Genomic DNA, 25806 nt, shown 5'->3' on the forward strand with positions numbered 1-25806 from the left:
CACTAATTATAGAGAAAGGATAACAAATTTAATCCATTTAACCAAAGTAATTATAGAGAAAGAATAAAGAATAAAGGATAAATGCTTTTATTATCTTTTTTTTTATATATATAAACGCTTTATCTAATTAACAAATTTAATTCATTTAAACATAACCATTCTTAAAAGAATTAGATAAAGCATTTATATATATAAAAAAGTAATTCCTAACAACTTTCTATGAAATAATTTCTAACAATTTTCTATGAAATATTTTTGTCTTTCAAAGTTTGACTTTACACCTTCTTTTTTTTAGTATTTAGTATAATATGATATAATTATTACTTAGTATTTAAATAATTAGATATTTAATGATATTTTAATTTAGTGTGAGGATAGTATGGTAATTCAACTTTGCATATTGGAGCTTCCCATTTTTAGTATAACTAGTTTTTGAGAACGTGCGTTGCACGTTTGTCCCTCGTAATTACTATAAGATTTCTATATAGTTTTTAAAAATTGAATTTCAGGATAGAAAATCTACGTGTATTGCACGCTACTTAGTATAAATTTTTGTAAATGATTTAAATACATTTACAATATGTATAAATAGTTATTCATAAAATTAATTAATCAAAAGAGAAGAGTGTACCACCAAATTAAAGCTTAACATCAAATGGACAATTTGACAATCATATCAAATAGTTTTAAGAAATTATAAATTTCACATGAGTTATTAGTTGTGAAGATCTCACATAATGTTTGAAGAGAATATATAAAAACTTGTCAATATCCATTACGTTATTATAGCATCACAATAAATTATACAACTTCTGATGTACATTATGTTCATCCCACAGATATTCAAAAATAAGATGAAATAGGGTAGACTAAAAGCAATAAAATAACTAATGAATTCTAAAACTTTTAAATAACAAAAATTAAAGAGAGAAACCGTTCTAGTTTAAAAGAATGGAAGAACTTCCCCAATAACTAACAAAAGCATAAATAGATTTACCTCTTTTTATTGCATATGTGATGAGCAATTACATCCAGCACCAATCATCCATCAACAATTATACATTAGAATAACTAAGTGTATGCATTAACATAAAGTGACTGTGTTGAGCAATGTAATTACATCCACCAATAATCATCCATCAACAATTATACATTGGAATCAGTGGCGGACCCAGGATTTTCGTTTAGTGGGGTTCGAAAAAAAAAAGTATAAACGTGTAAATAAGCCAACAAAAAAAAAATTCAAGGAAGTAGTAGTATATAATTTATAGGTACAAAAAGTTAGTTTCGTTACAAGAAATCCAAAACTAACATAAGTGATTACAGTGAAACAAAAAGTTAGCCCTTTAAAATATGTCAAATCAACAATAGAATATTATGGGAGATGATTTTAATATTTGAGTTTTGAGTGTTGGGGAAGAACAAGAAAGTGATTTAGGGATTTGGAAAGTGAAAAAGTTATTAGCTTTTAGGAATGGGAGTATGGGACCCTTGAATTTTTTGGGTTTAACACCACAATTTAGCACTTTTTATTAAAAAAAAAAAAAGAAACTAAAAGAAATATGAAAATCGGAACTGGAACTAAAAAAAAAAAAAAACTGAAAGTAGAAAACTAAAAAAAAAACGCTAAGCCAGGGATTCGATCCTTGGACGTCAAGCTTAATATTGAAGGAGCTGTCGTTGGGCTATCTCCTTCACCTTGTCATTTAGGACGTTCAAAATATATATATCCACATACATCCAGAAAATTCACCTTATATATACAGTGTAATTTTTCATGGAAGGGGTTCGGGTGAACCCCCTGGACAACACGTGGGTCCGCCCCTGATTGGAATAACAAAGTATATGCATTAATATAAAGTGATTTTGAAAATAATTTTTTGGAATGTATAACAGTAAAGAATTATAAAAGTCATTTAAAAATTGATTATATACATAACATATATGAGAATTAGATTGGTTAAAGTTGAGATATGTAAAGTTTCTGACTAAAATCTAAATATGTGTGCCATATTAAGATGTATGGTAATTCAAATGACATTTTGTTCTTTAATGTTAAAGAATATTTCAATTTTTAAAGGATATAGTTTATTGCCTTTTATTGTTACGAAACACTTTAATCTACCAAACTCCATTTTAGAATGAAAACAAATTAAATATTTCGTGAATTAATTCTATCTAGAAATATAATGGATTAATACCATATAATTATTACTTAATATTTTATTAATTAGTTTTTTTAATAATATTTAAATTTATAGTGAAGGGATAAAATCGTAATCCAACTTTGAAGTTAAGATCTTCCCACTTATAATATATATATATATATATATATATATATATATATATAAAAGATATGATGTAATAAGGTAATTAGTTTATTATAAATATAGACATATTTTATCATATAAAAAATATCTAAGAAAATCATAATAAATAAACACCGGTTATATAATAATATAACTTGTCAAAAGTTATAGAAAATATACATTGACTATATAATAGTATAGTTTATTTATATATTAGCTATACACTGACTATACAATATAGCTTGCCAAAAGTCATAGAAAATATACACTGACTATACAATATACCTTACTATACATTAGCTATACAAAAAAAATTAAAATATATCTGAAGTTTGACTTTGTTAAGGTTCTAACTTTATTTAAAAATCTTGGGAGTTAGCCTTGGCACGTCCTGTTAAACTTAAGTAAAAAAAATATCTCAAGTTTAATTTGACCTTGTCAATTCTATAGCTTTAATAAAAAAATGCTTAAAGTTGGTATTATTAGCAAACCTTACCAAACTTCAAGCCAAAATATATGATGTTTAGCTTTTACAAGGCCACACTTTAGACAAAATTGTTTGAAATGAGATGTGAACTTTTGACTTTAGTGGCGTACTTCTGAATAAGCACGTGGAAAATCTTTTTAATCTTGGGTGTCGGTGAGATTCGATCGGACCTTTGCCTGTTCTAATACCATATTGAAATGTGTGACCATCTCATCTAAAAGCTTAAGCTGTTAAAAAAACATACTTTTATTATTTAATTATATTCTTAATAGTTTCCAATGCAGATAAACTTGCAAAAGTAAAATAAAATTGGATATAATTTAAATGGCAGCCCAAAAGTGAGTAATGGACTTCACCCTGGTTGCTTTTCACAAAGAGTTATTTTCACCGTTTTAATTTGTTTGTCTTGTGTTTAGACTTGGTATGGAGTATAAGAAAGTAAAGAAAACATTTGAATCTTATGTTCTTAACTTAAAATGTGCAGAATGTACCAGAATGTCATTTAGTCTTGTAGTTAAGCATGCAATGTCGAAAGTTCAAATAAAAGAATTGTCAGAAAAGGAAAGAGACATTATTTCTAGAACGTACTAAAAAATGAAAGTAAGACAAACAAATGAAACTGATGGAGTGGACTACATATATACTTCCACATATAAAGTACTATTCCCACCTCCTCTTAATCCTAACTTAAAAGCTATGTTTCATGTAGAGCATAACAGAGATATTGGGACAAACAGTATGGCCTTTTACCATTTCAATTTGGTAATTATGAATGATAGTTGAAGCAACAATTTTCATTTGAGTAAATGCCACTTCTTTCCCTAAGCAAGTCCTTGGCCCTCCATTGAAAGAAAAGAACTTTTAAGATGGCTCATGTTTAATCGTTCCACGCTTAGAAATCCATCTCTCTGGCTTGAATTCTAAGGTGTCGTACAGTAGCGAAACCAGAAATTTTACAAAGGGTGTCCAAGAATTGCATAGGTAAATAAAATTAATTTAATGCATAAGTGTACTAAAATTTTGTAAATCAAACTACGTTACATTAAAGATAATTTATTTTAATTAAAAAATATACCAAAAAACTTAAAATCAAACTACATAATAACTAGCTTTGACGTTCATGTTTATATAAAAGGAAGTGAACGAACAAAGAAAAAAAAAAGAAGAGAAAATTCAGTTAGAATGAAATCACTTTTATGATTAAAGATTTCACGAATCTCTGAGGACTAACAACGAGACATGAAAAATAAATAGTAGAATCGAACGAGTTTTCTTTTAAAAAGAAATTCTATATGGAGCCTTTTTCACTTTTAATAGCTTTATAAAAAAAAATAGGACTTACTTATTAACTTTAAATTAAATAATTACTTTTAAATTTTATTAAAAATTTTAATGAAAAGAAAAAAAATCAAATGTAGGTCTCTAATTTAATATTATTTTAATTGATAATATTATATTAATAAATTAGGTGTTAAAAAGTGCAGCCAAGGGGAATTGAACCCAGGTGAACGTTGGCCATTAAACTTTCGCTGGATAACTGAAATCAATGCGCCAAGACTCTATTGTTTTCAGGGTGTCCAAAATATATTATTTAACCATTTAAAAGATCATTTTACTTATATATTATTTTCCAATGAAATAGGACACCCTAAGCCTACAGTAGCTCCGCCCATGGCGTCGTATCCCCATATGTGTTCCATCCTCCCCATTGCATATAACGGAATCATCACTCTCATATTCGAATGAACATGGTGTCCACTTGGAAGAATATCGGGTTCTAGTGGAGTCTTGTGCTGGATTGCAATAGGGGGATATAGCCTTAACGATTCACACAATGCAACATGTAAATATATTGCATTTTTCACTTCATCCGCCTTAAAAAGCCTCCATTTTTCGCCTTCTCCCAACAAGACGTTTGCCTTAAGTTCTTCCCTTATTTTCTTCTCAATCTCGGGGTGTGTGACAACTAGCCAGATGAACCAAGTAAGGCCCGAGGCGACTGTGTCATGCCCCGCGAACATGAAGTTCAGTATGGTATCCCTCAAGAACTTGTCGTCAAACTTTAGCCCTGTTTTGGTTTTTGCATCATTTACCATGTATGATGTTAATAAATCATAACTCTCTTCATCTTCCTCGGATTTTGTTGCATTGCTCAATTCGTCATGGTTCATCGATATATACTTGCCAATGACTTGGTCAAGGATTTCCTCTGCTTTGCTCAGTTTCTTTTCAGGCCCAATTCCAAGCCATTGTTGCAACTTCCAAACACTTTTGGGCAACAAATGGCGTATGTTTTCATACGTCTTTAGCATCATCCATCGCGTTCAAGAAGGGAACGTTGGCGAGTTCAAGAGAGAGGCAGTCAGGATCAAAGCCTGTGAGTAGAATACATGTTGTATCAAATGTTAATCTCTTGAAAACATCTTGCAAATCAAGAACTCTGCCTTCTTTAGCCACAAATTCAAGAACCGGAATCAGGCCATTTTCGACCTTGTGAACGTTGGTTTTCACCAAACACTTGTGGAATCTCTGATGAATGATCATTTCTCTCGTGAGCTTCCTCTGATTCTTCCACAATTCCAAGTCGGAATTGAAAATTCCATCGCTTAAAACATCAAAGATTTTCTTGAGTTCATGCCCTTTAGGGAAATTCGGAAAATTTGCACTCATGATATAGTGCACATTTGCAGGATCCACTGTGCCAAGAATGTCCATGTTAGTAAACCAAAGGCCTTTCAGCAAGAAAGTACCTCCAGTTCTTGAAAGAACCTCTGTACTTCTTTCATGAATTCTATGTATATGGATAAGAAGGCACGGGAACATTCGAAAATCGGGAAATTTCTTGGTAGGCCATTTTGTTATCTGCTAAAGACCAGAATACAAGAAAGAAAAATATTGCTATAAAGATTTCAAGGAACCCTATTGAAGCCAATAGAGAAGTGAGAGCCATTTTAAGCATAGTGTTTATTTTCTCTCTGAGGCTTTTCTTCATACAGTTTATGGACAACCCTATATATATATAAAGGGTGAAAGGATCAAAAGCACATCTAAAGTATTTCGACTTTTTGAGTTTTATATTTGAACTATCACCAAATGTTTATCTGAACACACCTTAGCTATCAGTTATTCAATTTTCCTACTGGAATGATGGTAATATTTCAGATAGTAAACGTGAACAAATCATGATAGTTGAGGTGTGTCTCGATAACATTTGATAATGGTTCAGGGTAGAAAACTCACAAACCTGATAATTCAAATATTGAACTCAATAAATTGAGGTACTTTACATGTGTTTTGACCGTTAACTCATATATAAAGGGTGGGATCAATCACAGGCCTTCCAAACCAACTGAATCATCCGAATGACCTTTTTTTATTAGTTTCCACACTCCAAATTAGTGGAGGATTTACAATCATACTTTACCTCTATTTATTCAATCTTTTTTCTACACTTCCTACTTTAAGTAGGCTACTTCTTAATCATATAGGAGATCCACATATATATTGAACAACTTACTTGTAAATTCAAATACCAAACCAACATACAACAAAAATTCATTAAGGAAATTTTACATCCCTATAGGAAATTAATTAAAAAAAATTAATAGCAACAAATTGAACAAACAAAACATACTTATACTTGATACATACAATATTATCCTTAATAATTAAGTCCACCTCTTATTAATCCTAACTTTAAAACCATGTCTCATGTAGAGAATAATAGAAGCATTTGGTTCAACAATGTGCCCTTTAACAAGTTCAACTTGATAATTGTGAATAATAGCAGCAGCCACAGCCTTCATTTGAGTGAAAGCCACTTCTTTACCAAGACAAGTTCTTGGTCCAGCATTAAAAGCCAAAAACTTGTATGATGGCTCATGTTTAATCGTCCCTCGTTCTGAAATCCATCTCTCTGGCTTAAATTCCAAACAATCTTCCCCCCAAATCGACTCCATTCTCGCCATCGCGTACAATGAAAACATAATCTTTAACTTTGGATGAACGTTGTGTCCACTTGGGAGTATGTCTTCCTCAAGAGGCTCCTTGTGTTGGAATGGCACCGGTGGATATAGCCTTAGTGAATCACACAATGCACCATGTAAGTAAACAAGTTTGTTCAATTCTTGAACATTAAAAAGCCTAAAGTTTTCAACTTCTTCATTAGGGATAACAAAGTTGATTTCATCCCTAATCTTTTTTTCCACTTGTGGATTTGTTGACACAAGCCAAATAAACCATGTGAGAGCAGAGCTAGTCGTGTCGCGCCCTGCTATCATAAGATTCAATATATTGTCCCTCAAGAACTTGTCATCACATTTAACTCCCAAACTTTTTTCATCCTTTAGGTAAAATGTCAAGAGATCGAATCCCTCTTCACTTTCTTTCAAATCGTCTCCTTCCTTCAAATCTTCGCGCTTCTTGGAAATGTATTTATCTATAGTATAGTCCAATACCTCCTGAGCATTAATCATCTTCTTTTCTTCTCCAATTCTAAGCCATCTTTGCAACTTCCAAACAATCTCAGGCAATGCATGACGAAAAAGAATAGCTTCTTCAGCATCATCCATTGCTTTCGAGAAGGGAACATCAGGGAAATCTATCGATACACATCCAGGATCATATCCAGTAACCAATATACAAGTTGTGTCAAAAGTGAACCTTTGAAACAAATCTTGCAAATCCACAACACAACCCTTGTTACAAACATGATCAATAACCGGAATTAGTCCTTTCTCCACCTTATCGCGACTAGTCTTGACTAAAAACTTGTAGAACTCATGATGAGTTATGAGGGCACGCGTCATCTTCCTCTGAACCTTCCACATATCCAAATCCGCGTTGAATATACCATTACCTAAAACATCAAATATCTCTTTAAATTTAGGACCTTTAGGAAAATTCATGAAATTTGCACTCATGATATAATGAACATTAGCTGGATCAACTGTTGTTAATGTGTCCATATTTGCAAACCATAGACCTTTGAATAAAAATGTGCCCCCTGAGGCTCTCATTGACATAGTGCACCTTTCATGAATTTGTTGTATGTTGTAAAGTAACCCTGGTAACATACCAAAAATTGGAAAATTTATTGGATAATTTGAATGTCTAAAGCAATAAAACAAAAGAAAACAGAACAAACCTAGGAAAATTTCAATGTAGCCTAAGCCTATTAGTGCCATTTTTTAAAATTTTTTTTGGCTAAGATTGAAAGATTTCAAAGTGAAATGGCACAAGGATGATTATGTGTGTAAATAAAATTTAAGACTTGCTTTTATAATACATTTTCTCAAAGTAGCTAGCAGTGAAAGGTATCTTACTAATTTTTTAATGTTTGAAATTTTCTTTACAAATAATTTTTCTGATTTCAAGTAGGAACACTACCTATTTTGAACTACCATAAAAAATAAAAGTAAAAGACCTTCCCTCGAACCTAAAATATTTGTCATATTTCGCTTATAAACATTCAAACTATATGAACTTTGACCAGTATTTTAAGATGTGTAATTTTCATGACAATATTAATTAATATGAGAAGAACTGCATTGTACAGTACTTTTTGTATAGTTTTCGAATATTTAAATTTTATATTTAAACTATTGAATTAATCTGACCGAATTTAGTTTCAAAGATCAGTCAAATTGACTCTTGAAAAGAGAAAAGTTACATATAAGTTGGGACGGAAGAAGTATGGTTTTAGTTGGAAGCAAAATTTTCTATCTGAATTTTTTGTTGTTGTTGATTTTTTATTTGTAAGATAAATTAAACATGGCATGCATTATAGTTAGTTGATCTGCCTTATACTATTTAACATTTAACAATTAAGTTGTCCTTTTCAAATCTTTTTTTAAATAAACTAAAAAAGTATGCCATATGTAACGGTGAACAATTCGGTGGTTCCAATGAATATGACACTCTTGATATGATATGGAAAAAAATTTAATCAGTGTATAAAACATTTCATGTTAGCATGATTTGAGAAAATGCTGCAATCCTCATAGGTGTGATACAAATAGTTTAGTCCAATGCAAGTATTAGTGGTTGCTTTCACAGCTCGAACTCGTAATTTATAAATCACACGAAGACAACTTTACTGTTAAAAACCCTCCTTTCAACATTGATATATATGGTATGGGTTTCAAAATTATGAGAGTTCATTAGGTACATAATAATACGGGAATCATCACATAATTAACACATGCATCATTAATACGAAAAATTACAACGAAGATTTAATTTGACTAGTAATTCAAATTTTACATTGGTATTATTTCAACTTTTGTAGACATAAAATATTCAACATTGACATGTTGTAATGTATCTCTTAGGGTGTACAAAATCGAACTGAAAATCGAACCAAACCGCAAATTGAGTCAAACTGAGAAAAAAACCCGACTAGTGGTTGGTTTGACTTGGTTTGGTATTAAAAAAAAAACCCGACAATATTTGGGTTGGTTTGGTTTTAACTAAAAAAAACCAACCTGACATTATATATATAATTTTAAAATTTTATTTTATACATAAAAATGTTTACTTTGATATAATTTTTAAATATTTCTTATACTTTTTCATAGTTTTTATCTTTTAATATATTATTTCAAGTTTGAAACTTAGAATTCTAAATGGTTCAATAAAGATTATAGTCCACATATGTTGGTAATTATAATAAAGCTTAAATCAAAATCAAATTAATACTAATGCAAAAAGAAAATCAATTCAACACTAAGAATGACAATAATATTGAATATTTGTTCTTTGGTTTTACATTGGTTTAGACAATTCAAATACATAATCTAATTTTAATTTCTTTTAATATTTAGTCATGTAACTAATACTTATTAAACTTATTTTAGCATAATTTAGTACTTTTAAATTATGATCATTTTCATTAGGACTTGTTAATTTGCAATATTTGTTTCACGCGATTTCATTATTATTAGTTTTTTGTTGGATATTTTAGTGTCATTACTCATATCATATTTTGTATTATTTTCTTAAGAAACACCTTAGATAGTTGTATTTTGGTAGGACTAAAGAAATATTTGAAGTAAAAATTATATGTTTGTATGAATACTTTACCGGAAAAACCCGGAAATCCGAAAAACCCAAAAAAACCCGAGGTTGAAAAACTCGAGTTTAATTGGTTTGGTTTGGTTTAATGATTTAAAAGTCCAACACAAATGGTTTGATTTGATATTAGAAAAATCCGAACCAATCCGGTCATGTACACCCCTACTATCTCTTTTGCATCACTCTACGAAAATACTCGATAAGGTGTGATGTAGGAGTGACAAGCGGACTGATCCGATCAGATATGAACGGATTGAAAATAAATAAAATGAAAATGGAAAAAATATCTGAGATGCTTATTTTTTACACGGATGAAAAATTGGTTATTCGACCCATAACTAACGGGTCGAATTGAATGATTACTTGTTTTTAAACCCATTTTGCAAGTCCTAGTGTGGTGTAGTCATAAAAAAAATGCGATTAAATGCATTTACAAAATAAAGAAATTTCATGGTTGGTGGATGTTAGTTTGCAAAAATGAAGCTAACTTTATCCAAAAATAAAATAAAAATGTCAGCACTTTGACTTGTGCATAAATACAAAATTTAGATCTTTTTTTTTTTTTTTGAGTGTTTCTTTATATAAAATATTAATTATGCCAATTAGAATGTGTTCGTTAGAGAAGCTGGACCTAATATTTATGAACGAGTCAATATTTTATTTTATTGTTGATTTATTTAAACACTCTATATATTTCTATATATTCACCTTACTTATATATTATAAGAATCGTTGTATCAGAATATATCTTTGTATATATATTTTTTTATTTTTATGATATTACATTGGGGTACAACTAAATTCGAGTTCATGTATTATATAAACCAAACGAACATAACTTATAGGGGAAAGGTGCTAATATATATATATATACCTCTTAACTTTATGATTTAGAGTTGATATATATACTCCAAGTTAAATTAGAAGTGACTCACTTATATCTTATTGTTATAAAAATGACATAGTTATACCCTTTTCGACTAATAGAAGTGAACATATCAATTTTAATTTTTTTTATTAAAATAAAAGTCACGTAAGAATATATTTGACTATTTTTACAAAGTTCAAGAGTATATTTGATCATTTTTACAAGGTTTAGAGGTATATTTGCAAACTTAAAGAGGAATATGCTCGTAGAGGTAGTTCTAAAGTACCAACATATGAGTTCATGGGAACCAATAATACACCTGCAGTGTTGGCTTTGATACCATGAAACAAAACAGAGAAAAAATTAAAAAGAATAATTCATTTTTATATTTAGAAAAAAAATAATTTTATATTTCTTATCTTGTTCTTAATATGATGATAGTTAGCCACACGAATATCTATATCTTCTTTAAATTATATATTTCAAAAGTCTTTTTTTTCTTTCAGAAGTCTTTTTTTCTTCCCTTTTTTTCAATTTGTGCCTGGTCAAATATTGCTCTTTAAATTAAAGTTAAATAGGTTAGAAACAAGGAGATGATCCAAATTCCTAATTAGTAGTTACCCATTAGATAGGTTAGTGACCAATACCTAAACATAGGAAATTAACAAACATTCTTAACATTAAACATATATAATTATTTGAATTAAATTCTCAAGTTAGTTAAATTAGTTAGACATATAGTTTTAGTTAAACATTCCTTGTGATAAAGTTGGTTTCTTTGCTAGCGCATAACACATGGTTTATCAGTGGCGTATGCAATTTTTTTTTAAAGTGATTCGACGTCAATGTTAAGAAGAAGCAAACAAACAAATGAATTACTAAATAATATCATATTATAAAAAGCATAATTCAATACGATATTACGACTCTGCAGATGAAAAGATATATATGTTATATTTGGTATAATAATTTAAATGAGGAACTAATGAAAAGAGAATCTGCAAAGTATATGTATAGCATAAGCTGTTGAAGAGCCTCATATCCTAGTGGAAATTGTACAAATTACAGTAAGAGATTAGAATAACAAGTAATAAATGACTAACCCATTAGGGTGGCTGGGTTGGTGTAATAGGTGGTATGCCATAAAGGAGGCTAGAGATTGATTTCCCCTACCAACTTTTTCTTAATCGAGTTCATTGCACTAGACTTGCCTAGTACGATATATTTAGATCTCCTATATGATTTGCGAGCTATTGTACATGAAAGGGCTAAAAAGGGAGGGAAGAGGAGTTGAATCCAACATCAAAATAGAGGCATTGATATATACTGAAACAACATAAACAATAATAAATTATTACGCTTCAATCCTAAATAAGATAGACTTGACTATGTGAACCTTAGTTGACCATGTTACTCCAATTTAATACTCTTCAATCTTAAATAAGTTAGGGTCGCTCCGACTCTGTTACTCCATTTAAATTCATCTCAATTATAGGATATCAAGATATGACGAGAAAGAAGGATTAAATGTTAGTCATTTACACATTACACTAAAAGTTCTAATTAATTAGGCACAATTTTGCTAATTGTAAGACTATCCCTTATTTATTTAGTTACTTAATCAAAATTGTGACTGTTTTTAAGGTCAATATAGGCGGCAGGTGCTCGATACGAGTGTGAATCTAGACGCTGGATCTTTAGTGGTCTAAATTTTAAGTTTGAAGGGTACAAATCTAGGTAAGGATACATGTGTTGGGATTCGGCTAAAAATATTTCAAATATCTAAAAAAAAGTTATATGTCTAAATTATGAGACATTATACAAGGTATTTTGAGGAGAAAATATTGATTAAGAGGAGAATTCTTGAAGGATATAAAGGGAAAAAGACTGACATAAAAATTTATATATACAAGTTATTCCATTTTCTTCGATTTCACCTATGCTTTTGTTTTTATACAAAAATCATTATATGTGTCTTGAATTTCTCTATCGATTTTAGTCAAATTATCCAAAATCGATTGATCAAATTCAGTACAGATTCCACAACCAAGCCCACACCCATGTCAGGTCGACACAAATGTGACACCGAAAGTAAAGAGTCAAACCAACTTTGGCGAAGATGCAACTTCATTTATATATTTTTCGAAATAATGGTATGCCTAAAGCGATGGATTTCACTTCTCTTTAATAGAGAATTTGCTTATTGCACAAATTATTATGGTCAAGTTTTAACTTGAATGAGTTGACAAGGTAACAAAGCCATGTATAGCAAAATACTTGGTGAAAGTTTGAGACTTGACTGCATTTTGTGCTTTTAAGAACTGATCAAGATCTATTTTAGTGAACAAAACTTAGGGGTGTCAAATTGACGGGTTGAGTTGAAATTGAAGATAATAAAATGAGTTGAAATAGAAATTGGGTTGGGTCTTGTCCCGCCCAAGTTTACTTTGGGCTCAAATAGTTGGATTCAAATGGGCTAAACAACGGGTTGAGTCAATGACCCGCTCAATTTGACCTGCTTAATCTAAAAAAATTTAACATATTGTTATTTAACTTTTATAACCACAATTTGAATTTCAACTCAAGAAAAATTTAAAAAAGAAGTTACAAATGGATAGATAAATCCTAAAAATATAAAATAGATAGTAAATCATACCTTCAATATACGAACATACATTACATCAATGCAAATAAAGAGTCTTAAATCGGGTTGAAATTAGAGATTAAATTGGGCCCAATTGAGAGTTCTCTTAAAATGAGTTAAAGCTTGAATGAGTTGAGATTGAACCCAATTCAAATTATCTTGAGTCCAACTCTTAAAATTTTGGACGAAATGAGCGGGTTACCTATAGTTGAGCTCTTTTTTGACACCTCTAAACAAAACATACGCTACAAAATTAGGAGTTATCCGCAGTGTTGTCAAAGGCGAAAAGCTTTAAAAAACACTTCAAATATATTTGGGCTTTAATAATCACAAAAAACATTGAAGCGTGAGCTTTAATAAAAGAAGGTGCACTAAATAACGCCCCTTGTAGATAAGCATGTTATGGTTATATAAGCATTGGGGAGATTTTTAACAGTGCTACAATGCATGTGAAATAATAAGACTAAAATCCAATTACTTATAAAATTAGTGTATATACATTTGTCTAGCTTTGGTTATTTCTTTAATAGAACCAAATTCAAATCAAATATTGTCAGTTATTAAAATTCATTTAGACACCTCCAAAAACTATATGTCATATGTCCACGAAAAACAATAGGGACGAGTTAGAGTATTTAGTTGCATTTGAAATCAAGTTAAGATGATTACATTTCCACTCTCAAAGTTGGAATATTTACTTATCAAGTGGGAGCCTGAGACCAAGTTTGAGTGTCATGTTTATGTATTATGCCTTATAGACCGTTATTTTTTACTTAATTTAAAAAGCACCAATTAGTATTGTTCATTTGATTAATGTTTCTTTTCTGATCCATTAATTAACAACTGTAAAGATTCTTGTTTTATTCAATCAAGAACAAGTTAAAAAAATTAGTGCTTCTAAAAGGGATGGGAAATTCATTAGTATTATATACCTACTGGAATTGACAGATCTGATTTCACACACACAACTGGCATTGACTTAGTTTTTTTTGTAGCAAGTCAAATAATTTGTTCATAAACACTAACATGGTGTTGGAAATTAAATTAATTAAAGAGTATTACTAGGGGGTGTCAAATGTACGGATTGGACTAAACTTGAGAATGTCAAAACGGGCTGAGTTAACAAATGTGCGCGTCATTGGCCCACAGCCCACTTATATGTTATTTGGGCTGAAATGAGTTAAAAATTGAGTCATAACTCAATCCGTCCAATTATTAGTAATTTTGTGTTCAAAGTTTTTTCTTACAACCAAAAAATTTCTCTCCTTGCAAACAGAGCTTGTTCATCTTCAAACATTCCATTTACAATATTTTGATTAATCTTGAATACTTGATGGCAGCTTATAGTGCTGTAATTTCTCTTCTTCAATTGAACGAAATTTTCATGAACTCTTTCATGGTCATACTGCTGAAACGCTCGATTCTCTTCGTGCTATTGCTGAATATTTCCAAAAAGTTCTTGATGAATTTGAACCTGGAAAAATCAAATCTTTGGAGGAAAAAATTAGAGATGNTAATTTCTCTTCTTCAATCTCTTGACGAACGAAATTTTTATGAACTCTTTCATGGTCATACTGCTGAAACGCTCAATTCTCTTCGTGCTATTGCTGAATATTTCCAAAAAGTTCTTGATGAATTTGAACCTGGAAAAATCAAATCTTTGGAGGAAAAAATTAGAGATGCTGCTAGTGAGGCAGAAGATATTGTTGAGCTGAAAACGCGTCAAATCATCAAAGGGAGAAGCTGGATGTTTGGAATTTTACAACACCAGGATTTGCTACCACTTGTTGAAAAAATGGATACAATAAAGAAACAGGTGATGGAGATTGTTTCTCATGATGCTGATCAAATTCTTGAATTATCCGGGGATTCCATGATTGGCACTTCTTCTACAAGTTATGCAATGCTGTCAGATAAGTTGGAAGATGGTATCGTACGGGGAATTGATGATGACTTGGAGATCATAATTAAAAGATTGACAGGACCACCGTCGGATCTAGACATTGTCACAATATTAGGCATGGGTGGCATTGGCAAAACAACACTCGCTAGATAAGCTTATGATCATCTAACAATCAGGTATCACTTTGACATTCTTGCTTGGGTTACAATATCTCAAGAATTTCGATGTAGAAATGTTTTGTTAGAAGCTTTACATTGCATTTTAAAGAAAATAGATATTGTGAATGCAAGAGATTATGATAAGATGGATGACAATGAGTTAGCTGACCTGGTGCAAAAGAACCTTAAGGGTCAAAGATACCTTGTTGTTATTGATGATATTTGGAGTAGGGATGTTTGGGATAGTATAAGAGGAATATTTCCTAATTACAATAATGGGAGTCGAATCTTATTGACTACTAGAGAAACTGAGGTAGCAATATATGTAAGTACTTGTAGCCCTCATAAGATGAACCTTTTGGATTTAGAAAACGGTTGGAAGTTACTTTGTGATAAGGTGTTTGGACCAAAACATGATCATCCTCCCGAATTGGAAAGGAAATAGTAATAAAATGCCAAGGACTAGCCTTAACAATTTCAGTGATTGCGGGACATCTCTCTAAAGTGGCCAGGACATTCGAAGGTTGGAAGGATGTTGCCCGAACCTTAAGTGAAATTATTGTTAGTCATCCAGATAAATGCTTAGGAGTGCTCGGTTTGAGTTACCACCACTTGCCTAATCGCCTCAAACTTGCTTTCTATCTATGAGTAGTTTCCCAGAGGATTTTCAGTTTGAGACTCAGATATTGATCCAATTATGGATTGCAGAAGGTTTCATAAGGAGTTCCGAAAATGGCAAAAGTTTGGAGGAAGTGGCAATAGCAGGAACTTGATACAGGCTAGAGAAAGGAGATTCAACGGTGATATAAAAGCATGTGGAATACATGATCTACTACGTGAGTTCTGTTTGACAGAAGCTGAAATGACAAAGCATATGCATGTTGAGAGAACTTACCCTACTCTTAGATGCATAATGTTCGTCGCTTCAGTTTTCAAACTGAATATTATTCAGTTGATGATTGTTATAAGCTATTACCTTCTGTTTCAAGATCTATCTACTTATTTTCTCGATTGAATCTACCTATTGTACCCGGCTATGTTGCTCGGACTCTTCAAAAATGCCAACAGGTGCGTGTCGGATTCACCAAAAGTAGTGTATTTTTGAAGAATCCGAGACGGGTGCGGCATCAAAAGTGAAGAGTCCGCGCAACTAAGGTACCCGGTATTAAGCTTCACAGGAGTCTGCCCATCTACTGTCATGATCCAATAATACATGATTTTTTCTCTCGTTTCAACCTTCTCAGGGTGTTGTCCATGAACAATAAATATTTTAAGTTCAGATCATTTCCACTTGTGATTACAAAGTTGTTTCATTTGAGATATCTCCAAGTTCGATTCAGCGAAGATATTCGGTATTCCTGAATCAATCTCAGAGCTTCAGAATTTGCAAACTCTAATTTTTAGTGGTAATTATCCTTACGATATAACTTTACCTGTAAAGATATGGATGATGAAGAACTTGAGGTATATACGTATGGATGGACCCACTTATTTACCAAGGCCTAGAGCAGATAGTCCTGTGACCGGGATGCCAAATCTACAGGAATTTTCGGGTCATTTTACAAATGAAGTCTTTTCTGGCATTCCCAATCTAAAGAAATTGCTCTATTATATACCTAATAATGAAATAGATTGTTCCTGTCAGCAATTGGATATGTCCAGATTGACAAAACTCGTAGCATTCAAGTATTACGGGTCATTTTTATCGGGGTACAACATCAAGAGATTTGATTTTCCAACATCACTTAGGAGGTTGTCTTTAACTCTGTGTGATTATTTTCTTTGGGCAAGGATATCATCAACTTTAATCATGTTACCAAATCTTGAAGAGCTCAAACTTAAACAATGCCAAGCCCTGTGTTATAAATGGAGATTGCGTGATGAAGACAAGTTCAAAAGCTTGAAGTTGTTGTTACTGAGTGACTTAGGTCTTGAGCATTGGGAAGCTAGCAGTGCTAATTTCCCAAATCTAAAGCGCCTTGTTCTGTAGAAGTGTCGCGACCTGCAAGAAATTCCAGCAGATTTTGGGGAGATTTGTAATTTGGAATCAATTGAGTTACACGATTGCAGCACTACAGCTGAGGCCTCTGCAACAAATATTGTACAAGAACAAGAGGACATGGGGAATTATTTCCTTAAGGTTTACATCCATAACATTCCCAGTAAGTTCTGAATAGTTTTTCGATTCTCTCAGCTTTGTTTAATCTTACCTCCTTGAAATGAAGATGATGACTTCTACTTTTTACCTTTCATATGCAGGAAGCTAATTTCGCGGGATCATCTAATGCTATCTTGCAAATGCAGAATCTTTTAGTTTATATTTTGAAAAGTAAAATCTTTCGTTTTAATATTCTGATCATTTGTAAAATTCATGTTGTAGGAATAATCATGTTTAATAGATGAGTCTCGCCCACTTGTGATTTCGTATTTTGTGTACGGTAACTATTCATGTACTGTAATATCTATTTTGTGTGTGTAATAGTTTGAAATGATTAAGGTATTATGCATTGCCTATGGGGCACAAGAATCACTGGCTGTTTGAACACTTTGAATCTGTTTTCCTCTGTTCAACTATGTAAGTGTTTTTCGTTGATGGGCGGTGCTTTCACACATTATTCTTCAAAGGGGTTCTTATATTTAGCTAAATAAATAAGGAGAAAGCATAATATGGATGGTCACATTACATGCAGGTTACGCATTATAGACGGTAACGCGTAATCTAAAATCATTGTTGCCTTTATAGATATAATGGGCATGTATGAAAGATAAAACTCCATGGTGTTGCATATTGCTCTTTGCATTCGATTGATGAAGTACTATGGTTGATTAGTTGAATGTGCTAGCATGATAGACAACTAAATGATTGTATATATTAATGTAATTATATAGTGATATAAATTAACATGATCATATACATTTGTTGTAAATGTTTTATTTAAAAAATATAATTAGACTGATTTTAGAGTCGCTACTTAATTTTTAAAGCAAAATTAAGAAAAACTAATTTTTTCCAAAAGATTAAAACATAAATCTAATGAAAATATTTAAATGGGGTTTGAGATTCATATTAGCATTTCGAGAAAGGTTTGAAAGCACTCGAAAATCCCGCTAACACGCGATTATCCGATAATTAACATATTTGGCTAATTGTTTTTTAAGAAAATACGCCTACTTGAATTAAATAAATAACAATATTTATTTAATTCAAAATGGTTATCTTTTGGGGAGTTAATTAGGAAGAACCTTAAAATTATAAACACAATAACATGCACAGTCAATTAAATAACAAAAGAGCTAATATGTGGGCTCAAGTTCGATTTCTGTTTGTCTAGGTCAATACTTGGGCATAATCCTGTTTTTGGGCCTTTGGTCAAACACTTGGAACCTGTCCTAGAAAATCTAATTTTTTATTGGGCTTTAGGCCCAATTCCACCTGTCCTAGAATCTAACAAGATAATGGCAAATAAGTGGGCTTAGGCCCAAAAGTAACAAAATACAACTTTTGGTATTAAGAGTGGGCCTTTGGCCCAATCTTTTCAATTCTCCGTTCTGCTACATATTCTTTCAACTTCGGGACCTGTTCGTCGATTTTAATGACTGACTGACTTGTAAAGAAAGGATTTGAGCCTTTACGGCTCTCCCGAAATGCAAGGGGAAGGAGATGAGTTCATGATGAACTCGGACAGATTTCACATGCAAACACAAATAAAATCATATTAGCACGGGATGAGGAAAACTCTAATACATTTCTATAAAATAAAATGAACAACATTACGGTGAACAATAACTTAGCACGACAAATCATAATAAAGTATTAAGGACTAATCTAATAACCTATATGACTTGGCCAGTTACTCGTTACTGGCTACAATGAGAAGAATGGACCAAAGTTGTTTTGATTCACATTCACAAATACTACTAACTTTTTAAAAGACCAAACTATACCACATGTGTCATTGGAACAAAGAAATTAAGACTATAAGTATAAACTAGACACTGTAGACACATGACATATAAATTATGAACAAATTCCATTTTTTTAGCCTCTGCCAATTTTCAGTTTCATGCATACTCTCATTGACATATATTAAATGAAAACTATTAAGAATGTAGACAGCAAATAGAGCCACAGGCAATTGCCCTTGGAATTAAAGAATCGACATGTCACATAATGAAAGATTAATCACCAATAGAGAATGTCTCAAATAATCTTGCAGACCAGACTCCAACAAAAGCAAGATTTGGAAAATAGAGTACTGATTTTAACTCCACTTTATTAGAATAAAATAGTCATTCCATATTCTCTCAAGAAGCTACAAACAACAAACATGAAGATTGGCATGCTAGTAAGGCAAAAAAAATTCGAAATAAGAGCCATAAAGAACCCAAGACAAATAATACCGGTTTATGAGATGCAGGATAGAATAACTAGCAATACGATATTAAGGAGACCTCGAGATAAACTAATACTCCATTAAGCAGGTGACAACTATACCATTTCAAATCGAAAACATGGGACAACACTTGGACTAAATACAACAAAACGTCACCGTTCGCTGGTGCCATCTTTATGCAAGAAAGAAGCTCTCTTAACTAAGATGAACAAGTGAGTCACGAAAATATTTAATCATCAAATACATAAACAATCATAACCAAAAACTGCCACAACTATGACACTAAAATGAGAAGGAGCTTCAAATTTCAATTAGAACAAAGATACACTTTCTTGAAGATAACTTTAATAATCAGTGATGTAGGCCAAACAAATAAAAATGCTGACCTCCAAATGCTAAAAGAAAACATTCAGAACGAAATCGTGTTGTAGAAAACGAAAGTGATACCACGAAGCCAACAGTAGACCAACCCACATTTATCTAACAAATCGAGAACATAGTGCGAGCAACATTCGAGATATTAACCATGGCAAGCAAGTCATTAAAATAAATTCGAAACATCACAGAAACGACTACGACTTGGCATTTTAAAGAGATAATGCTGGTATTCAACTCGTACTTAGTCAGATTCAAAGGAAAAAATAAGAACATTTTCTAACAACATAGAAATCTTAACAAAAACAGCTACTCATGTACGATCATAACAGACACACAAAGGTTGACAAAGAAGAAAAAGCTATAACTGAGATAAGGGCGAGATTATCACCTCTTTCTGGGCAGTGAAATGGAGACAAAGCGAGCTAGAAGATGACTTCACCACGAAAAACTCGAGCACGAACAATAGCCAATAAATCTGGGCAAGAATATCAAACCCAAACACTAAAAAAAGCGATAATCTCCTCTGTTTTTTCCTTGAAATGTATTTAGTATGTATTTTAGCTATTTTCGTTGCCTTAGTTAAAAATTTTCCAACCTTGAACAATGAATAAGAAACGAATATTTATAGGGGAAATTCTAGGGTTCACGTTTTGGGGAAAAAAGGGTGAAAAGGGTAGAGTCGAAATTCTGAAATTCAGCTCTCAATTTGAATTTTCTTCCCCAAAAGATGGGGAAAAGTTGTTGCATGTACGAGATTTCAACCAAAATCCCTTGAAATCCGGATGAAAAGATTAAGGTGGGCGGCTTGGATCGATTCACTCGTCCCTGTGCTTGACGTGGCGATAATCCACGCGAGTCAAGGACGAGGCTGCAGGCGGTTGTTGCATATAAAGTTGTGCGAGCTGCTGTGACAGAGGAGGAAGACGCAAAAGCTGTACTATTGATGCCGTTTCTGCTTCCGTGAAGACGTCGTTCACGCCGCTTGGATTGCCGTGTATATTGACGTTTACTTGCTGCTTGTGAACGTTGGGAACTGCACGTTGTTTCTGGGTTTCTTCTGTGCATTCGCGTGAGGAAAAATGAAGCGCGTAGGGGTCGTCTTGGTGTCATTCACGCGTTGTTGTTGCTGTTGCTGCCGTGATGTTGGCGTTGTACTGCTGCTTCTGGGTTCTTTTTGTCAAGGGGAAAAGGAAACTGGGTCGGGTCAGTTGTATTGGATTGGGTCGGGAAATTTGGCGAAGAGGAAATGACTGATTAGAATTAAAAAGGGCCGGTCTGGATTTGGGCTGCTGAAAATGCCAAACAAAGGGTCCTAAAACTTTGGCCTTAAGATGGTTAAGGACAAAAACTAGGCTTGGGCCATATGAATTTAAATTATAGACAATTGGGAATTAGAGATGCAGCCAAACTCGGTCATTGAATAATCTCGACTAGTAATTTAGTAAGACAGATTGATATTGTTATGCCGTAATTTTACTATCTTTAGAAAAATCACTTTTGAAATGTTCTATGTATAAAACAATTTGAGAAAAAATACTTAGAAAAGAGTCGCCACTTAATTTTTTTAATAAATTAAGAAAAATTAATTTAAAAAGATTTTAACAGATTAAATCTTTATAAATTTAGAGAAAATGGGTAAGATGTTCTTATTTACGCTTCAAGAAGGTTTTTAAGGTATTTGAAGTGTCCGTTAACATGCGGTTATCCTACGACTTGGATTAAATAAATTTTGAATATTTTTAGAAAAATGATTATAAAAATAATTTACAATATTCAATTAACTTTGAGAAAATAGTTAAATAATGAACATTTTTTATTTTTTGCTAAGGGAAACCTTAATTAAAGTATCTGAATTTAAATACAAGTGATTAGGATTTTAACTAAATTAATTAGAAATTATATGAATCATTTTAGAAAACCATTTTTAAATTAATTGAAAAATAAGTAAAAGGTTCGGTCTTAATATATTTAATAAAAAATAAAGAGTTGATAAAAAAATGAATAATATTAAAATATATTAACATAAAGAATACAGTTCATCTTTTGGGGAATTTAATTAAATTAAACCAAATCAAATAAAAGGATTAAAATTAATACAAATAATAATAAGAGTAAAATAAGAAAGTGAGAGTGTGGGCCTTTTTGCCCAAATTTCCAGATTTGGTGGGCCTTCTGGCCCATTTTCTCTTGGACCTGTCATGCAAAAGATGGGCTTTGGCCCATTTCTGCCCCCTGAAAATCAGCATATACAATGAGTGTATATTTATGTATACAGGCTGTATTTTAGCCGATTTTCTGTATCTTAGGCTGTATACCGAATGTATGCAGCCCACTTCAACTTCCAGCACCTGTATTTTGATTTTTAGACCTGTATATCAATGTTCTCCATGTATACCAGTGTATACTGCTGTATATGACAGGTATACAGCCAATTTTTGGACTTTCCGGGGCCTGTTTCAGCTTCTCTTTCACCGCAAATATGAGGATGACTCGAAATGACTCAAAGATATGCAAGAGTGGAGTCCAGAATGAACTCGAATTGGTATCACATGCAAAGATAACAAAATGAAAGATTAACACTTGTATTTGTGAAATAACAACTCTTCGTGACAAATAAGATTAAGGATTAGGACATGGATTAGGCCACTGTTAGTGAACAAAGGGAGTAGTGACATGCTAAGATAAACATTCTAATCAACCAAAGAGTCATAAAGTAATAGATCATAATGTCTAAATCGGATAAACATGAGATAATTCATCTTAGTTAAAACGGATAAAATTTCCACAAATGAGCCATCCAAGACAACTAAATTTATTTAAGGTTCCCGTCATCAAGGGCTCACTGATGCAGAGGAAAAGCACCATAAGTTTTGATTCCAAATAACAATATATATCAATCCAATGCATGTACCCGTTAAAGAAGCTTGAAAGAATATGAAATCACATGGTAATTTGAAATCTAAGTTAAACAAAATGCCTTCTTGAAAGAATAATTCATGTGATGAAGTAACCAAATTATTATTGTCTTAGTGATAGACACTACTGCCAAGACATTCATATATATATATATATATATATATATATATATATGCTATCCATTTTTTTATTTATTTTATTTTAGTTTTTTTTTTCATTTGTTCAAAGGAATAAGGAAAAACATTTTTCCTTCTGTAATACAAGCACAAAAAAAAAACGCGTGAAAACTATTTAATAGAACAAATGACCATACATTAAGGTATAAAATATACATGGCAAATGTTGAAGCCTAACCAACCAAATGCTATCGTACCAACAGATGAAAGAATGAGCTGAATATTTAAACTTCATTGCAATATGCATAAAGAGAAGCTAACAAAACTCCATTACTGACTACTAAGTATATACTTTTACACATAATTCTAAGTTAAAACAAAATAAATCGAGTAAATAACAAGAAGGAAAGGAGAAGAAATCACCTTTTTCCGGGCAGCGTCCGTAGACGAGAACGAGCTAGCTACGAAGAGGTTCCACCAACACTCTTGAGAAGTACTGAATCGGCCAAACTCTCTCTTATTTTTAAGATGAATTTTCTTAGTTTCAATCCCTCTCTACTCTTAAGACCTTTTTCCCCACTTCTTCCAACTCTATTTTTCTCCCATTCTCTTTTCTTCTCCCTTAAATAGTGATCGAAAGAGATGAATATATAGATGGAAATTAGGGGGAAACGGGTATAATTTTGAATTTTGAAATTCAAATTTCTTTCCCTTTTTTTTCAAGGCAACAGTGAAAGGGATGGAAAATTTCTGAAAAGGGGGATCGGCCGACTGTTGCAGGGTCTGGACGATTTCACGGACTTCTCGTCTGATCTGCTGGGATTTTCGCGTGAAGAAGAAGCACACGCAGGGGTCGTTTGGTATTGCTCTTGTCGTTTTGTTGCTGTATTGTTTTGATGGGCTGGGTATTGGATGAATTGGAATGGAACTGGACTGCTGAATGTGGGGATGGGTTGCCTATTGCTATTTGCTATTGTTGGAATGGGCTGGAGGAAATTAAATTGAGCCCAAACTTAGTCTTTTGATGGGTTTAAGATGTTGGCAAAAATGGTAATTAAACAAATGACCAAATGAATTTAAATTGTAGCCAAATTGAGCTAATTAGTTAAATTCGGCCAAATCTTAATCAACACAAATTTAAATAAAATTAATTAACGAGCTTCTTAAACTTAACGAAATAAAACAATTAATTTACTTGTAAACAAATTTACTCAAAAATATAAACATAACTTAAACTAATCAAACAAATACTTAATTAAAACAAAAATCTTTTTGAGATGATTTTTGAATATTCTTAAAATATATTAATTATAAAACACATATATTATTTAAAAATTATAAAAAATGACGAAACTATTTAAAATAACTTGCAAACTATTTATTTTTCTTAAAATTTTGTAAAACTAATTATTTTAACTCGCTTGAAATTGAAGAAGTTCGATGATTAATTTATATTATGGAGGGTCAAAATTGGGTGTCAACAGATATAATTAATTTATGAGCTTCTTGATCTTAACGAAATAAAATAATTAACTTAAGTATAAAATAACTTATTCAAAATTATAATCATAACTTAAAATAAACTAACTTAATAAAATATTTAAGTAAAAAAAAATCTTTTGAGACAATTCTTCGAATATACTTAGAATATATTAATTATATACAAAAATTATATAAAACACATTTATCATTTGAAAAATATAAAATGACAAAATTGCTTTAAAATAAACTTGAAAAATATTTGGATTTTCATAAAAATATTTATTCTAAATCGTTTGAAAATTAAGAAGCTCGAAAATTAATTATTATCGGGGAAGGTCAACATTGGGTGTCAACAATAGAATCAAAGGAATAAATATTGTGATAGAATAGCTGATTTGAGGGATAGCAAAGCAGATTTAGAGGGATTGAATAGCAGATTTGTAGAATAGCCGATCTTTAGGGATAGGAATGGCGGATCTTTAGGGATGTGTAATCTTTATTTTCTCTGGAAAGACTCTCTCACTTTGAGAGGCATTCAACAGAAAATTGACATGGTATTAGAGCCTTCTCTTGGCTGTCTTGTTTCATAGAGTCATCTGTGGTTCGTTCTGATTTTTTTTTGAAAATCTTGGTTTTTGGTTGACTGTTCATCGACAATCAGTCCTACCACCTGGGAATTTTGTTCTTGGTCATTCTAGTTGCTTTCTTGAGTCTTTGTAGTTTTCATAGCTATTCAAAAGCATGAATTGACATCACTTTGAATCCTTCAGTGTTTGTTTTACTGGAAAAAATTATTCTTCTTGGGAGTTTCAGTTTCAGTTGTTTGTCACCGGCAAAGAACTATGGGGCCATATAGATGGAAGTGATCCTGCTCCTACTGATGCAACAAAGCTAGGTGAATGGAAGATTAAAGATGCTCGGGTGATGACATGGATTCTAGGGTCAGTACAAGACAACTAAGTCCATGTGGGATGACTTACAAAAGGTTTACAACCAAAATAATAGCACAAGACACTTTCAGTTAGAGTATGAAATTGCTAATTACTCTCAAGGAGGTCTTTCTGGTCAGGATTATTT

General features: G+C 31.9%; 1 protein-coding gene and 2 pseudogenes across 1 annotated transcript; 1 reads left to right on the top strand and 2 right to left on the bottom strand.

Annotated features, from left to right (window-relative positions):
• Positions 1-3456: 3456 nt before the first annotated feature.
• Positions 3457-5746, bottom strand: LOC125856182 (alkane hydroxylase MAH1-like; annotated as a pseudogene).
• Positions 5747-6431: 685 nt separating this feature from the next.
• LOC125854656 (alkane hydroxylase MAH1-like) lies at positions 6432-7982 on the bottom strand. Its single transcript, XM_049534241.1, has one exon. It carries the CDS (start codon positions 7980-7982, stop codon positions 6465-6467), a length of 1518 nt encoding a protein of 505 aa, XP_049390198.1. The 3' UTR covers positions 6432-6464.
• Positions 7983-14700: 6718 nt separating this feature from the next.
• On the top strand, positions 14701-17616 carry LOC125856183 (putative late blight resistance protein homolog R1A-10; annotated as a pseudogene).
• The last annotated feature ends 8190 nt before the right edge of the window (positions 17617-25806 follow it).

Source organism: Solanum stenotomum, chromosome 2 (assembly GCF_019186545.1).
Source record: "Solanum stenotomum isolate F172 chromosome 2, ASM1918654v1, whole genome shotgun sequence".
Lineage (NCBI taxonomy): Eukaryota > Viridiplantae > Streptophyta > Magnoliopsida > Solanales > Solanaceae > Solanum > Solanum stenotomum.

Excerpts from the sequence above, each read along its gene's own strand:
- LOC125854656 (XM_049534241.1), bottom strand. The coding sequence starts at position 7,982 with ATGGCACTAATAGGCTTAGGCTACATTGAAATTTTCCTAGGTTTGTTC.